At 37.8% G+C, this 17583-nt stretch overlaps 2 protein-coding genes across 2 annotated transcripts; one reads left to right on the forward strand and one right to left on the reverse strand.

Moving 5' to 3' along the window:
- Window positions 1-282: 282 nt before the first annotated feature.
- On the reverse strand, window positions 283-11385 carry LOC126864313 (protein big brother-like). The gene is made up of 3 exons (XM_050615580.1): window positions 10934-11385; window positions 9965-10156; window positions 283-3091 (listed from the first exon to the last, which is right to left on the reverse strand). The coding sequence occupies exons 1-3, from the start codon at window positions 11123-11125 to the stop codon at window positions 2717-2719; spliced, it is 759 nt and encodes a 252-aa protein (XP_050471537.1). The 5' UTR covers window positions 11126-11385; the 3' UTR covers window positions 283-2716.
- A 4316-nt stretch (window positions 11386-15701) lies between these two features.
- LOC126864309 (leucine-rich repeat-containing protein 23-like) lies at window positions 15702-17247 on the forward strand. The gene is made up of 3 exons (XM_050615573.1): window positions 15702-15864; window positions 16057-16453; window positions 16592-17247. The coding sequence occupies exons 2-3, from the start codon at window positions 16076-16078 to the stop codon at window positions 17216-17218; spliced, it is 1005 nt and encodes a 334-aa protein (XP_050471530.1). The 5' UTR covers window positions 15702-15864; window positions 16057-16075; the 3' UTR covers window positions 17219-17247.
- The last annotated feature ends 336 nt before the right edge of the window (window positions 17248-17583 follow it).

The following is a 17583-nucleotide window of genomic DNA, read 5'->3' on the forward strand; positions in this document are numbered from 1 at the left end:
GTTGGAAAGCGAAGAATTCGAAAAATGAAATTCGGGGGAAAGGAATGAAGACGGTGAAAATAGAATATTGCAGGGAAATTAATGAAAAATGGAATGTTCCAGAAAATAGCGAATAAAGGTGTGATAAATATTCTAGAGATATGGATAAAGGATACGGCCAGGTATAAAAGTGAAGGATCTTTTCAAGGAAATAGATGAGTAAAGCAAAAATGAACTATTCTAAGGAAATCGATCGATAAGAGATGAAATAAATAGTGGAGGAAAAAAAAGACAGAGGTGCAATTAATGTTCGACGAAAATTACGTTTAATCGATAAACAGCTTTATACAATCGGTGCGTGAAAGATCGGAGCGCGATTTCCACACGGTCGCTCGTCACTTCTGGGTTTTCCCCAGCGTGATTCACGATGCCGCGTCGCATCGTGGTGAACACGACCCAAAAGGGAGCACGAAGCCGCCGCTATAAATTAACCTAACTCTTTACAAATATGTACAATGCAACGGAAAGATCGTGACGGTTCGCGTGTATATTCGACGCATACGAAACGAAATGTCGGTCGACGACTCGTCAAATGTTCACTTCCAAGAGAATTCTCTTGTGAATCACACTCCTTGCTGGACATGACGCACTGCTCGATCATCTCTTTCCCTCCAGAATTCCAGCACGTGACATTTGCTTTTCGTTTCATCGCCCTTCCACCAATAAAAGATTCGTTACTCGTTGGGAAGACTGGAGATCAAAATCGTATGTTCATTTCTGATAAAAATTGAAAATATTTTGCTGTAATTCGAATACTGACGTGGAAGAGTGACATGTTCGCTGTTTGCATTTGCATAATAAAAACGCTAGTGACATCGAAATAGGAATACTAGTGATATCTCGTATGTTTTGCGATGTTGAGAAAACACGAACGATTCGGCTATCGCAGTCGTACTTGGATATCTTCAACAGCATTTCTTCAACGTGTTTGGAATAGAAATTGAAAACTAAAATATTTCTGCTGTGTAAAGCTGAAAAGAAGGTGATTGGAACGGCTTGATCCCAATGCATTCGCATTTTCTACTGTAGTATAAATATTTTTGACCGAAATGAACACATCTTTTAATTATACTGCCTGATGAGTGGTGTCGACGAAATATTCCTCTTGCCCCTATACCCACCTGCTATAGTCTTCTTTCCAGCTCTGAGTAATGTACATCTTTTAAATTGAAAATAGAAGAGAAGATATGAAAAAAATACGTCCATTTTTTGTTCGTTGATTTTCTGACTTAAAATGAAATCACGAAGCAAAAGAAAATGTAAGTAAATATAAAAGTTCAATAAATGCTGATTCTGTAAATGGATGAATATCCGCATCGGTCGTGCATTCTACATTGATATGTTAATCGGAGCAAAGACTCGAGGTTTCGCATGCGACGCCATTTATACTATTTTTCCCCGCTGGAAAAATCTTCATTGGTAAGGACAGAAGATAAAAGGTACGCGTAAACTTCGTTGCATGGCCTGGCAAATACGATAGAACAGAAACAATCGTAAAGTTTCTCTCCTCTGTATATAATCTTCCTCATTCCGCATTTTTAAAATCTTGACCTTACTTAATTCATGAATGAATTTCAATCCCTGCGGCTAAACAACACATCAACAAGGAAAGAAAGGAAGAAAATACACATTATCATCGTATGTACATAAGATCGAATAAAAATCTCAATTTTGCAATAATAATTACACAACTCTCTTCTTCCATTGCAATAAAATAATATCGAACGTAACGATATAACTGATCATTATCAAAGTTTAATAAAATAAACAACGGAGAGAAAAATGTTAAAACAAACATATTGCTTAAGTGTTATACGACGATAATAATAGTTCTTATTATCGTTAATTGTACATAGAAATTCGGTCTTGTTGCGTGGACTGCAATACTTGCGATGGCATGTTGGAAATTCGAAGATAGATGAGTATAACAAAGATCGATTTTCATTCGTGATTCGAATCAATACACGATTCTCGTCGTTAGTATTCTGTAATTAATGTAACTAACTGTAATAATTTTAAATAAAATTCGATTGCAGAATTAATCTATGAGATTTTACCGACCCCCTAGAGATCCTCCAGAAACAGCAACTTGATGTGCGTGTTTCTCAAGAATCTCTTCTTGAACGATATTAACAAGATAGATAAACGCGTGTCACTTAACCTAATGATCCTGATCGTAGATTGATGTCTGTCGATTATTAAAGTTGTCGGAAATGATACGTCATCAACAGTGGGAAAAATCTGGTGACGAGAATTGTCAGGAGTTTCGAGAAACGCAAGAAGTTTTCTACGAAAAGTCAAAAGTATCGACACGCATTATTTCCAAAGAAATAACTTAATTCGACGCCTTAGAAATGTTCGACTAAAAGTAAAAATTCCATTGTTCCGAAAAATTACTCAAATCCAATAGGCTGAAAAATATTGAGTGCAGGTCGAAAACAGTAAATCACCACAAACAAATCTCTACCAGCATCTCGCGATTCTCAATCTCGTGCAATTACACTCCAAACAACGTGAATACCTTACGAACGCGTATCAAACCGTTAGCCACATTCCTCCCAAGAGATCTTTCGTCTCTCGTTTCTCCCACCAGTGTTCGGTTGGCTCGAGGGCGATCCGGAAGTAATTCCAAATCGAAGAGGAATCAAGTGGTTTCGTTGGTCACTTTCTCGGAGCCTCAGTAGGCCCTCAATCTGACTTCCATCTCGGGATCTTGTCGGTGGGTAAGATGAGGCTCGATGGTTCCGCTGGTTCCAGAGCCACTTCCGGCCACGTGGTGGCTGTGATGACCGTGGTGATGGTGATGATGATGGTGATGATGATTCAAGTGAGGTGGTTGAGTAGCTCCACTTCTGTACGCCCTTTGTTTCTCGTCGAAATCGCGTACTCGTTGGTTATAACGTTCTAATTGGTCGCGAAGAAGAGCGTCTTCTTCAGCGGCGCGTTTCTCGTCGTACTCCAGACATCCAACACCGTCCAACCTCTCCAGGTCTATCCATCCACGCCACATCACGCACACACCGTTCATTATTAAGCGAGACCTGAGATGTACCTGTAAGCAAAATGACATTTTTTCGTGTTATATATTACACAAAGATTAATCCAAAACGATTAACCATCGACTTAAGGGACTACGAGAGCATCTTAAAGATATCAGACGACAAGGGAATATAGAATTTTCTGGAAATTCTAACTGTGTATGATTAGAGGAACAAAAGTTATATGGAATTTTTAATAAATTTAGAAACTGACGGATGACAAATTTCAATCAAAAAAGTAGAATTTCTTAACAATTTTAATGGCACTAAACAAGAGGAGACGCTAAAGAAATATACATATAATTTTCAAGAAATTTCCAACACGAACAATATAAATTACATGCCAAACTGTTACATATATTTTCCCTATCTTTATTTTCAAGAATGTAGGCATGGTATAGCACCACATTTGCCAGCGATGATTCATGCTATTTCCCGGAAATCAGGCGTTCTTCCCGCAAGACTTTCGATTGTATTCGACCAGACGTCTACGTCTTAAACCCAAAGAAAATGGTCGTAATTAAAATACCAAGATTGTCGGTGTAATCTCTGCTGGAGCAAGAAACTCGTATCTACAACACGCTTGAAACTGTTCCGTTCGACCGTTAAGACGTAATCTTTGCTCCTTTTCCGTCCCTCGAGAAGCTTATACCTTCGATGCACCGTGGAAGGGGTCCATTAAGTCCAGCGATCCGCCTTCGACTTTCAATCATGTTTTTCTCCCTCTCCCGCTCTGTGCCGTGAACGTTTCTTATTTCCAGAGAACGATTACGCAGATTGGAAGGTACAAGCTCCGAGGAGAGATGAAATTGCGAGGTGGACGATGACTAGCGGAGCCGTGACGAGGACAACGAGAAAATCAGCCTTTTCGATTCATCTAAAGTATTGGGTTGCTTGAAAATTTCACAGTGATCCTAACAATCAATATCAACCTAGACGTGGATCTCTCAAAACCCAATATAATATAATATGATATATATATATTATGCGTCACCTTTTGTAACGCAATACGGAAAAATTCGATCTCTGTAGCTATAAAACAAATCTTTTCTTTAAAGCGAAACTTATTTCCTTAACATTATTCTACAAATTACCATTATTTTGTTTATACTAGCTAGCAATAGAAAAATTTCGTTCCTATGTTCGATCTAAACTTCGAATAAAAGGAAAATATATCTAAGATTATTTTAAGAAGCGTTACAAACATATTCGAATATGTTCGGATTAAAAAGATGAATAATTTTGAAATTACAGAATTAAAGTTGGAAACGTGAAAATATGGTAGCGACTGCTCTTCGGTTTTACGGTTTAGGCACGACGTTGACCTACGAGCGATTTGCGCGAAGTAACAGGGACGGAAAGGAAGAGAAGGGTCGAACCGTCGGCCCTCGAAAAAGTCGAAACGGCCAATTATCTCTGCCTTGCTCAAGAGGGTTATTTTATTTCCTGGCAAATGGTTCTGTTTCCGGTCGTGTTGTAAAATTTAGAAACTGTTACGGAATCCAACTTCTAACCGTGAAAAACCAGACGAAGCTTCTTCTGTTCTCTCGAACACACTGCTCGAAATAATCGGACTCGCGTTTTCCATGTCATTTTGATTTTCACACTCTTCTTATAATTGGTACAGTCCAGAAATATTATCAATTCTGTCGAAGTGCAAGAATTGCAATTACAGGTTGTACATTATTTAACGACGAATGGAAGAAATGGAAAAGGTTTTTGACAAATGGGGCAGAAAAGTCGGTAAGACGAAGAGACAGGAAGGCGTCGAACGAGAAATCGTCGTTATTCGTTTCGCCTCCAGTTTCTTCTTTCATTGAAACATACAGCTGGTTGTCGACGCGACGTAACAATGTAACCGCGCGGCATGATGCTCTTTATGCAATCATAATCGAACCACGGGAGCCATCAGCGGGCGGTGTGAACCTCGATAGACCCGATAATCGAATCGTTTGCCGCCTTTTCTGAAAGACGACTGAATTACTCCGTAATTTGCGCGAGATAGCAAAAAAAAACCTTCGTCACAGGGAAACTTCCAGATTGCCTTAGGCAGGAGGAAAGTTGAAACATCAGGAAATTATGGAAATTCTGATTACGCATAACTAATTTAGAAGAGAGATAAAACGAGGAATCTGAATAGCGAAAGTTGCGAAAGAGGAAAAATAATATTAAAATTATTGAAGATACGAAACACGAAGAATACGACAAAGGATACGAAAGAAAGACTCTAAGAAGAAGAAACAAACGAACCTTGGCGCAACTAAAGTAAAATCTAAACCAGAGGAAATACGTCGAGGAAAGAACTTCGGGAAACTTGTTCGTCGAAGCTTCCAAAACAGACAGATCGTGTGACGTCAAATATCATGCGCAATCGTAAAAGTATTACTCTACACAGAGGTGGTACGACTCTGCGTACAAATCGTTGTCTGACACGTAACGGGTAAGTACAAGATTCGAAGGACATATGCGATTCACGTATCTCTCTCGTTTCATTATAAATTTCTATTTAGCCAACTCTCCCACCAACATGTGTGTTCATATCACGACATCACGTTTTTTATTCAGTCTGTAAACTGTAAACCATACTCGACAGTTGTCCAATGCGATTATTCAATCGAATAAAGGTCAAGAAAAGAACCAAGACACGCGAGTAAAAATAGACCCTACCTGACTAAATTGTTTTATTTCATATAAGATGTTTTTCTCAATTAATTAATATTATTCGTTTGTAAATTATTATGCACGAGTCCCAATAAATATACTTATTGCGTTATAGCCCCAATAAACGGAACGATTATTGTACAGCGAAAGTGTCGAATTTTGCCGATAAAAGGGATGAAACGAAATAAAAAACACGTGTAAAGGGAAGGGAAAGAAAGAAGAAGTCAAACCGACAAAACAATCTAAAGAACAACCGTCTTTAATCGTCGCTATAAGTAAGTTTCTCACGCGAACCGGAATCGAAGAAAGAAAAAAACATGAAAAAATCCATTCGACACCTTTCTCTTTCTGCCCGCCAGGGGCGTGACCCATTATCGCCAGGATAATAGGCTGCGATATTTAAACTGTAACGCGTGTCTCGTTCACGACTTTCGGCGAGCAACCCTTTCGTTGACTTATTTACATATTATACGATGGATGACGAGAGAGAAAGACAGATAGAGAAAGGAAAAAGAAAGAACGAGGTTGAAATGAAAAAAGCAAGATGTAAAATCGACCCGACGCGGAACGAAAGGGGTGAAAAATCGGGAAAGGGTGGATGGCTGGCATAGCTAAATATCCCGAGACAAACGACCGGCTATTTCGATGGTTCTTTTGTTTTTCGGTAGGCGTAGCCGTTTTGCCTTTTTGCGCGCGGTCCACGTCCGGCAGTACAATGGGCAGAACGAGGAACATTCGTCAACGCAATCCTGCCGGAAAGGAGAACACCGTGATGGGGCATACGGTCAGTGTGTCGGGGCCTTCTGTCTTTCCTCGAAATGTATCGTTGTACGGTCGTTTTTCTTTCCTGGTACTTTGTTTTGTTTTCATTTAACTCACTTTTACGAGGAAAGAAAAATCGGAGATCTGTGCAAAAACGGAGCCATAAAATAACCTTGGGAACTAAGTAAATTGCGTTGACAGCTTTCTAGTACAGAAACTGGAAGGAAGGAAATTCGAAGACCATTTAGAATTATAGGGGAAGCTTTTGTGGTTCGAGTTTGTCGAAGTAAAGCGTGTCGTTTGATCGAGTTTTGGCTCACGTTATGTCTCGCGAAATTTTACGATTGGAAAAAAAGATAGAAGATATCGTTCGAGGAACTGTAATAGTTCTCTGAATTTATATTTACACCAGTGAAGGGACTACCGAGTATCCTGGCAGAGATGTAAATCATTTTAACCTAGGACAGTGCGTTTCGATTTTGGCTGAGAAATTTATGTCCTAAATTCTAATCCTAATTCCAATCACGTGTCTGCCAACTCAGCTATCTATTCAGTCACCTATTTCTAACATTATTAAACTCGAATTAACTCTTCAAGCGTTAAAGATAATTTACTTTCTGCTCTTAGAATATTAGGACCGGACATTAAGTTACTCCTCGTTCATTTTCATCTCAACTATTTCTGATAGATGGTAATTCCTTGTTACTCGCAATTTATCTAAATTTGCTGGATTTTGCGTTAATAAAATTACGTTTTCAAATCATTTTTAACGGAATATTATATTTAAATAATAATAGAGCCAAGCGTTGATCTGTTCCAATAAGCAAAGCGCGAATAAACGAGATTCCACTGTATATAAACACAAAATTCCAAAGATAAAGATTAACGACTAAGATCAGATTGATCGAGCAAGGAAGAGCACGTAAAACGAGTGTGAACTGTCGAGGAAAGTTCGATAAGATCGACGAGAAACGACGAGTTCCTAGCGCACCCTTTTATTCATTTTGCCGGTCTTTATCGAGCTTTATCTAGCTCGCGAATCTCTCCCTTAATTATTTCCTCTCTACGGGGAACGAGAAAGAGACAATGGTGGACACGTGCAGCCGTGCGTCGCTCTTTATTACGCCTCTTTCTCTCCTCCGCTCATTGTCGATTAAAACAAAACGCTGGCCGCGGGCAGCCGTGTAAACAACCAGGCAATTCCTCGTGTCTCTCTCTCTCTCTCCTTTCTTTTTATTTCCAGTAGGAAAATAATGAATCGTTAGCGCGATTCTATGCTTCGTTGCCTGATAGCGGAGCGTAAACAGAATCTAGAAACGATGATGGCTCTGTGGGATGTGGATGCCGCTGTGATTCACTCGTGATACGAAAAGTTTAGGATTGTTCGCGATGGTTAAAACATCGAAAAATGTTGTAAGATGATAAGGACTTGAAACGGGATATTTAAGATTTAGTGAGATTCTGGCTCCTTTTGTATAGTATTGTTAAGTATCGGCACTTTTTGATATCAATAAGGAACCAAAGTCCCCTAATTTTAGGACCAAAGCAGCCGGCATTTTTCGATAGAGTAATTCAAGTTCGTAAACTTTACGTAAAGGGTTGAACTGCGCCTGATACCAACATACACCAGACACTGACATTTGGTCACAACACGTTGACAACGTTGGTGCTACCAGATGCAAAGGTGTTAATATCGAAATTCTTTGAAATAATGATGCATCGATATTGAATTACTCTCGAATCAACAATCGTATAAATGTCGAATCATTGTTGACTGAGTAGCAATATATAGAATTTATGTGAAATCAATAGCAACCCGATATTAAATTATTTCGAAATTTCTTGGAAATCAGCCATAAATCAACACATATTCAGTATTGCAAAAAATTGTAAACGTTAAGGTCCGACAGGAGCGAAACATTGTTACTTTCGATTTCTCCAAAGCCGAAAGTGGCAAAGAATTCTATCGGAGGACGCGGCGTTCGCCCTTCGGAAGATCCCAAGAGAGACGGAGGAAGATTTATGACCCATTATATACCGGGTGACTTGTAAAGCGTTCAGGCATCTGGTACGGATTCTCGGGTTGTTTGACGGACTTGAAAAAACGCTAATTGCCTCCAGTAGCTGTTAATGGGATCGCTGAATCTCTTGATTTCCAAAACTCACTCGGTATCGTCAATCTTAAAGCGCCTTTTTAAATGCCCTCTAAACTTCAACTTGTGATGTATCTTTTAATAACATTAATTCGTTTTATTCAACAAGGTATTAGGTGATTAGGTAAAACTGTAAAAGGGAAAAGAAAGAAATGAAACGAAAACTGACAGAGGAAGAAGAGATTTGTAATATTTGCACGCGTGCTTTTTAGAAAATGGCGAATTCGCGACGCACCTATCGATCGCGATGGCGACGCCTCGACGCCCCTCTTTCGGCGCCGGCGTACAAGGATACGAGTCCTTTTCAGTAGCTTGAAGAAGCCACGCAACGCTCATCAGAAGATTATATAAACTCTGTTATATAAAAAAAGTATGAAGATTGTCCTTTCTATGGCTGACCCTTCGAACACCAAATGTTCGTTAGACGAGACATTGAAAAACGACTCCTCTTCCTTGGAGTTTTAGAATTTTCCTCGGATCATATTTGTTAGTTTAATCTTTAGAGCAGCCATAAATTTACTCGCCGCGCTGTTACGTTGTAAATCTTGTTCACCGTCCGCAGGGATGCCCAGTCGAGAATTTCGGGACCGGATGTCTGCCGTTCTGCCGAGAATGGTGACAAGGTGACACTATTGTTCGGGAGGTAAAGACGGATACTAAATTTCTCGTGATGGCGACGCTACATCCCGGGACATATGACGCCAAGGACACGAAAAACTAGACCTTCTGTCCGAGCTCGTTTAATGACCTCCCTCACATTTGTCAGCTCGGAACGGACCAATTAAGGTGACAATCGCTGTTACGAGTTTAAAGATACGCTACCACAAACGTAGGTAGGTATCTGCTAATCGTTACAAATCACTGGAATTGCTCAATTATAGTTCACGATGTTTCTTTGTCGATTTATGTACGATAATAGTGATATATAATTTGTTGTAAACAAGATTGAACTTACTAATGTTTAAAATTCTATATTTTAAGTACTACGTTAGTTTAAGATTTTAAAACCACGAAGAATTGGAAATAGCTCGATTAAAGCTCAATTAGCTATTCTATTAGCTTACGGAGGATTGAGACTTTTAATTTCTACTTGAACACTTTTAAAGAGCCTAGAACTCTTATCGATGTCCGTCTACCGCGCTGTTACAATCATTCGTTACGTCAAGTGTACGAAATACTTTTCCATAAAAATGAAAATTCAGGGGAAAGGAATTGAAAAGGAAGAAAAAGGTGAAGTTCCGCGTAGATCGGTTAAAGATGCAGAGATTTATAAGCGATTTGCGGCAAAATATTGAAGAAATATTCACCGACCTTGCCCCGTTCTTTTTCAAAATCGCAGTCGTTGATGTCACCGCCGTAATTTCCAGATGCATTGCCAAAAACGAGCTGGAGGTTTGTTCCAGTCGCGGCGAACGCGATCTCCGTATAACCTTCCCGACAGCCATTTTGAAAGCGTACCTGACGTTCTTCGACTGGTCTATCTCGGTATCCAGTGTATCTGACCTGGACAAGCAAGAATTCGGAAAATTTATCTGATAATCATTTCATTCGCAATTTCTATGATTACGCCAAAGATTAAACCAATTTCATTGCGCTATATACTTCAATTTGTAAGCAGTGGGTATGATTCAGTGGCGATTCTCAGAGATTTAAGTAACCGTCGGAAACGGATGAAATCAGCGGCGGGAATTAATTCGCTAGAAAAGAGAAACGCGTAAAATTCAAGGAAACGATATTCTTTTTGAATGAGTCATTTGAATAAACCCAGTTGGCTATTAATTAATGGCACGGTTTCAAGGATAATTTCAATTTGGAAGATTTAACTATTTAAATTATCCAGATGATTCACGTATAAATACAAATTTGATGAATTGTATGAATCATTGGAGAACCGGATTTGAATATCGAGTAAGCTAATGAAACTACGTAGCAGGCAGAAGTAAACGAAGTATCAAGAGAAACTTTAACAATCGACCATCACAACAATCAATCGATCATGACAATGTTAAGCTTCGAAACGTGATTTATAGTGTTCGTAGTATTAGTGGTAGTATTTATAGTATTAATGGTCTGAAGTTACATGATTTTTTCATTTACTTCCAAATAAATAAACATTCTAATTATCCAAGTTCATTAGCGTTTTTGCTTCGTACGTTCGATTTGTTGTCCGCGAATTCAGTTTTTTATCCGAATCAATTTGTAATTTCGGTTTTCTATCTACCGTTTGCTTGTTAATGATATTATCTAAATTAATAAATAAACAAATAATCCTCAATTTACCTCGCTTTCGCGACTCAATCTCCTGAACAGTTCCTCCGTTTCGAATTTGGCCTTCTGATTCGGCACAACCTTGGGCATCTTGAAGAGGAACCTGGGCCGTTGTTGTTCAAACAAACCCATGCCATCGAAGGGAAGCACGCTGACACCCAGCCCTCCAGCTCCACCAGTGTGTTCGCTCATAGTGTGCATCATTTTGCACGGTTATTTCAAACCGATAAATCAGATCAATTTACAAAGATCGATCGATCCGATCGAGCAATTTTATTTACACTCTGATGGAAACAACGTTAATTTAGTTGTTGATCGGTTTGTTGTATGTGTTCGCGATGTATACGCTTTTAATGACCTTTCACAATACACCAGATTGTTGAGAGAGAAATTTACACAGAGCACCAAAATCCGCGCGTTCGACTGCGCCGTGTGGCGTCTCAGTGGAGACTAAGGACAATCCGGTGGCAAAAGCTGCGGGTTTCCTAGTCCTGATACAAGCCACGCCTCCGACCTGCCTCCGTCTCCCCCACCACGTCCCCCTTCGAATCGCTAAAGGGTGAGCTTACGAGGAAGGAGAAAACCCACCCTAACGCGTCTATTGCGGGGTTCATCCTGCACGGAGGGTAGAAAGGTTACGGGGTGACTCTGAAATTGCGTTACGAGATTTTGTAGTCGTTCGTACGTTACGCTGCCTGATACAACAATCTTATAGAATAATTTATCATTTATCTAATTACGTATTAGTTATTTAGTATAAATTCTAAGTTTCTAGGATCGAGCTCCATTGGACGAAACAACCGTTTTTTAAACGTATTTCGTTGGATGGAAGATTGAAATTACGAAATACATAGTTTAAAAATTTCTGTTTATCGTCGAAACGAGGCGTTAAATTATACGTAACAATTGTAGAGTTTTTTTTTATTATTTATTTATTTATTTACATTTTACAATTTGTCCAGTAGGACATTTGGTAAAATATTATAGCTTGGTGATATAACAATATAGCATGTGGATGGCTACCCCCAGTGGGATACCATCTTCGAATTTGATTGATTTATTTCTTTAGTGTGGTGAGTGTTTGTATGTTAGGTTACGTCCTTTGTGAGATCTGTTGGGTGTTTCCTTTTTAATCTTCTTTTTATCTTTGATGCGCCGAATTGTAGAGCGTAACACGCTTTTACTTCAGAGGTACAACAGAATTTTAACGATATGCTACGCACAAGTCCCGATCATAACCGCATATCGTCATTTGCTGAGACGTAGGCACCACTCAAACATGGAAATAGATTAAGAAAATTCAATTACATATTTATTTCATATTTTATGTTACTCGATATTTTATCTTTGTTAGTAAATTTTATTACTATATTAGCCGTGGTCACTTTCTAAATTATTTTCCTCGTTTTTATCCTATTACAATTGCAATCCAATAATTCGACATATTTAATCATTTAGCGCTGCCAGAGTTATCAATATTCTTAATATCAACTAAGATCCTGTCCGATTCAAGAGATACGGAAACTCTAAACTTATTCCACATGTCCATCCTCCACTTTCCAAAAGTCTCATCTGTCGCACGTGAATGAGAAAACAATTGCAAAGAAAGAAAGAAAAAAGAAGGAAACTACATAAATTTTCCACGTCAGCTGGTAGCATGCTGAAAGCGATTGCTACTGGTTGGCGAGTTAAAGGCAAGGATGAGAAAGGATGGGCGAGGCAAAGCTCGTAGTACGAGGATGATATAATATACTGTAGCAGGATCAGTTCGTACAGGGATTGGCTCACTATCCCCCGTAGATATGTGAAATACGTGTCAGGGGTCCCTATTTGGTAGACAGGACTTCGTTGGAACACCGTGTATCCCCTCGAGGGAAGAGATCTTCATCGTTCGTCGAGTGGCAAGAGCTCATCCGTTTGAGAGGATCATTGTCGAGGATCCGCGATTAAGATCAACGACCCTTTGCACGATCCGCGTTGCACAGCCCACGGATACCCATGTATCCGGTCTTTTTTCCTTCTCTTCTTTTTCTTCTCTCTTTTCTTCCTCGCTTCGTGCCGACGCTAGAGACTTCTGTAATATGGTCTTTAACCGAGAAAACGTCTTTTGAGCGAAATAAACTGACGGTTGCTGTACTTTTACCAGGTATTTGTACGCGCGAGGGAGATTGTTTAAATAGTTAGATATTACTGGAATATTTCAGATATTTCCGTTCTTTAAACGATTTTCTTCTTTTGTTCAAAAACGTTTCGTTTTGAGGTTTGAAATAAAAAAAGGAAAAGAGATTTGAAGTTCGTAACAGGTAACAGATGGGTCAATATTTTTATGTTCTGTTTCTCTCGGGTGATTTACAGTTTTAACTTTATTGCCTGCTTTTATGACATCCCTTGCTAGCAGCAGTTTGTTAGAGTTTATTGAGCCAATATTCGGAATTTTCGGTCATGAAGTTGCCTAATAGAAACGAACTATCTGTCTTCTAAAGCTATAAACAAACATCAATTGTTATTTTATCATCCTACCTGATTTTTCCACCAGGTTTGTTTTCTACTTAGGAAAACATAGCTTTTTAGCTATTTAATTTTCGATAGTTATACAGTTGCTTCAACCAGAGTAATCCCTGTACCTCTCCATCGCTTCTCCAGTCAACTTCTCCGTCAAAATCGATTCGGTCCCTTTTCAAATAAAAATTGAAATAAAATTTGTTATTTCTAAAGAATAGTTCCATTTCTAAGGCAATCTCTCGATAAATTATTAAGCTCAACCTGTGATTCCAACTGATTCGCTGTATAATAATACGTATAGTGATCGATGCGACTGTAAACACGCAACTTAAAGAAAAAATGATACAAATCTTCCAATTAAAGTCGATTCGATGTTGCTTTCGTAGATCCGTTAATTTCGTGTTTTTCTATTAAAAAACAACTCTCTCGAAAGTTGATCCGAAAATTTAAAACTAGTCAACATCGTGCAGTAACCGAAATTTTATTTGTCGAAGGAATCCATTGAATTTGCTGAAATTGAATTTGGTTGCGTCGCCTTTCGTCCTCTGACGTCGCGGGGAGTCCTATTCCGTCGCCATGAATGCCAAGCACGGCTAAATTAATTTCACGCTCGCGTTTACGGCGTCGCGACGACACGGAAAAAAACACGGGTCCACCACATCTCCGCCTCCCGTGTAACGCGATTGGTCCAGCGAACCTACCAATCGCAGCTTCCACCAGAGTCTGAGAATTGTACTCGTAGTGGTGATCACGTGTGCGCATACTCACACGTGGTCATATATGTACACGTATGCACATGCACGCAATACGTATACGGGAACTGGTGCCTCTTTCAAACTAGAGAAGCAACGAGAAGTTTCTTCTCTTGTAATAACGTTACGATGCTTTTAACTTTGGTATGTACATACATATATTCTTAACAGGGAAATGATTATGAAGATATCGAGACTAAAATACAAAATGGGGACTTCGTAGAATATAAGGTTAGACTATACAAAATACAAATAAAATATGTGAATTCTTTAGGTGTCTTATGCGAAATTAAAGTCTATCGAAAACTCTATTCTTATTATTTTTTCAAAGTAAAAAGATATATCTCGATACAGGCTTTTCGGGATAAACAATTGTATTTCGATTTTACATTTGAGTACTTTGTACTCATGCATTTTGGCTCGACGTTTCGTAGATGCCGCAGTCTACCTCTTCAGGCCAGACCTGAAACTAAAAAGTCTTTGACTCGAAACATAAAGAGAGGTGCAAAGTGGTTCGATTTATAGATTATTATGTAATAGAGGGCAGTCGAAAATATTAGTTATATATATCTATCTCTACTGTATTTTAAAAAGTTTGTATGAAAATAATTATACAAAAATAAAAAAAATGAATTAGCTCTTTGAAAAAATTGATTGAATTTATGGATAAGTACTTTGTAGACATTCGAAGAAGTTGACAGAAGTACAATATTCTTTCAATAATTGCATTGGGAACTTTGCGTATTTAAAGTTGTACGATACTATAAGACGACAGTATGGTGGAAATTATGCAAATTTTTCTAAATTAATCTTTGTATCGAATATATTAATAAATTGAAAATTCCTTCATCAAATTTATTAAACTTCCTGAAGTGTAGCAATAAAAATGCATCGCCTGGAATTTCGAACAATAATGGTACCAAGTCCGAAATAAACGTAGTATATACTCTATGTTAATAACGAAATCTACAATAATCAAGGTGATTCTCTTCCGTCAAAACCTGGCCCAGTCAATAAGGACATGATCGATATAAGCTGGTCGCGAAAGCGTTGCTAAAGGAACTTGGTAATCGTATCATGTATATCGTGTAAACACTCGGAACGAGTTTGGTGGGTCGAGCAAGCAAGATGTCTTACGAACGAAATAGGAATTCTTCGGCTTCGTCCATGTGGAGACATAAAGCTTACGAACGACATCGTATAAAAGTGAATATTTAATAATTATCGATAATCCGTTGCTCGTTCGATAACGGCAAATATCGCAGCATCTATTGTATTTATAGGTAAAGAAGGCTACGCGAGCAATTGACGTTGATCCACCGCAAACAAGACCTCACGTAGTTTTCAATGCAAAAGGTTTGCAATTGGAACGCGAGAAGCAAGATCGTATCATTAGGGAGAATTTTATCCTTTTGAAGAAACTTCGCGATATTATGCACCGGAAACAATCCACCGAAGAGAGTTACAGATTGAAATGGGACGAAACCAGATGTATCAGAACTCGTTGACGTGGGTTTCATAATTAATCAACACCCTTCCATAGTTTTAGTTTGAAATCGTCTTGCGTATTTTATTTTACGTGAAACAAGTTTATTTACACGTTTGTACTTTCACAATAAACAAGTGAACGTGGATCTTGTATTTTATTCGATACCAAACCTATAAACTATAAATATCAACGAAAGAAAGGTTAGTTAATTTCATTGTACTGACTGTACTGAAAGAATTGAAATGAAATACAGCGTGATGATATATAAATATCAATAAAAGATTAACTGATTTTATTATACTTATCATTAAAAGAATTAAAATAAAATACGATGTAGTAAGATACAAGTATCAGAGAAAAATTGATCAATGCCATAGTATTCATTATTAAAGGAATCGAAACAAGAGTACAATGGAGGAAGGAGAAGGAAGGGAGTATGAAGAAGAAGTGGGTGAAATCGATAAATATCCAACTCCTAAATTATCATCTATCCTCGAAGATACCACAAAAGCGTTAACACAAACAGAAGCAGGAGAGTGTCTTCACACATTAGGAAAATGCGATTCCGGCCTTGGTTATGCTTATCTGGGATTGAACGCATCTAATAAAGGCTTGACAGATATTAGAATCATATCAACGTTTAAATATGTGCTCTACGTGGACGTTTCCGGAAATAGATTAACGACCGAAGCACTTCGTGTTCTTTCATCGATGAAATATCTCTTGATGCTTCAAGCTGATAGGAATCATGTGTCTTCCGCGGAATTGGATCCTATGCCTTATCTTCAGGTTAATCACGAAACCTTATTAACGATTTTTATCATTTTTACTTTTATCTTTATCTTTATTATCTATCTTTATCTAATTTTAATACTTTTCTAAAATTCTTACATATTTATCAATCCTACTTATTTAATTGTGCTACAGGTTCTTACACTGAATAAGAATAAATTGACAAGCACATCAGGCATTTCTCATAAGCTTTTGCAGTGTTTAGAATTAAATCATAATAATATTGAAGAAGTCACTTTAAATCCGTACGATCTTGAGAAGTTGAACAATCTTGAATTGCGTGGTAATATTCTTACCACAACAAATGGGATCTTTTTTCCAGGATTAATACGATTATATCTCGCAGAAAATCAAATAGAAAAAGTGGAAGGTTTAGAAATATTAGTTAATTTAAGAATTCTACATTTGAGGAGCAACAAAATATCGAATTTGGATGGGTTTGATTCACGTTGTGCCAAACTCAGTTATTTGAATCTACGGAATAACGAGATTACAAAAATTTCGGAGTTAGAAAAATTAAATTGCTTAACAGCATTAGAGACCCTAATTATTTTGGAAAATCCTGTAATAGCCGATAGGGAAGTAGCGGAAGAAGCTGCTTATAGACACATTGTTTTGGCTATGTTACCTAACCTAACACGTATTGACAAGGATCCAGTACTTTACGACGAAAGGAAAGAGGCTAAAGAATTTCATAGACAAATGCTTCGTGATGGAACAACATTCGCTGATTTAGATTTCGATCTTTTAACCGCAGGATAAAATTAATAACATTTACTCTACGTAATTATGGAAATAAAAATATAAAATGCAAATAAAAATTAACATCATACGATAAATATAATTTAAAGACTCTCATATAAAGTAGATTTCTACATAATCGATTATATTCAGTAGGTAAGACAAATTTTGTTGAGTTGTTGACATTATTTTTTTATCATACTGGTACGAACTTACTGATTAGTATTGTTTTTTAAAAACCACCTTTTTTATTTTACCTTCATTAATAACATATCTCACTTCTTTTATTTTAGACTATGTATTAAATGATCTTAAATGTCAATATACTACTTTATTATCTTCAGTATTATTAATTCACTATTATAATTAATATCATTAATTTCGAA

The sequence above is a fragment of the Bombus huntii genome, chromosome 3, assembly GCF_024542735.1.
Source record: "Bombus huntii isolate Logan2020A chromosome 3, iyBomHunt1.1, whole genome shotgun sequence".
Taxonomy (NCBI): domain Eukaryota; kingdom Metazoa; phylum Arthropoda; class Insecta; order Hymenoptera; family Apidae; genus Bombus; species Bombus huntii.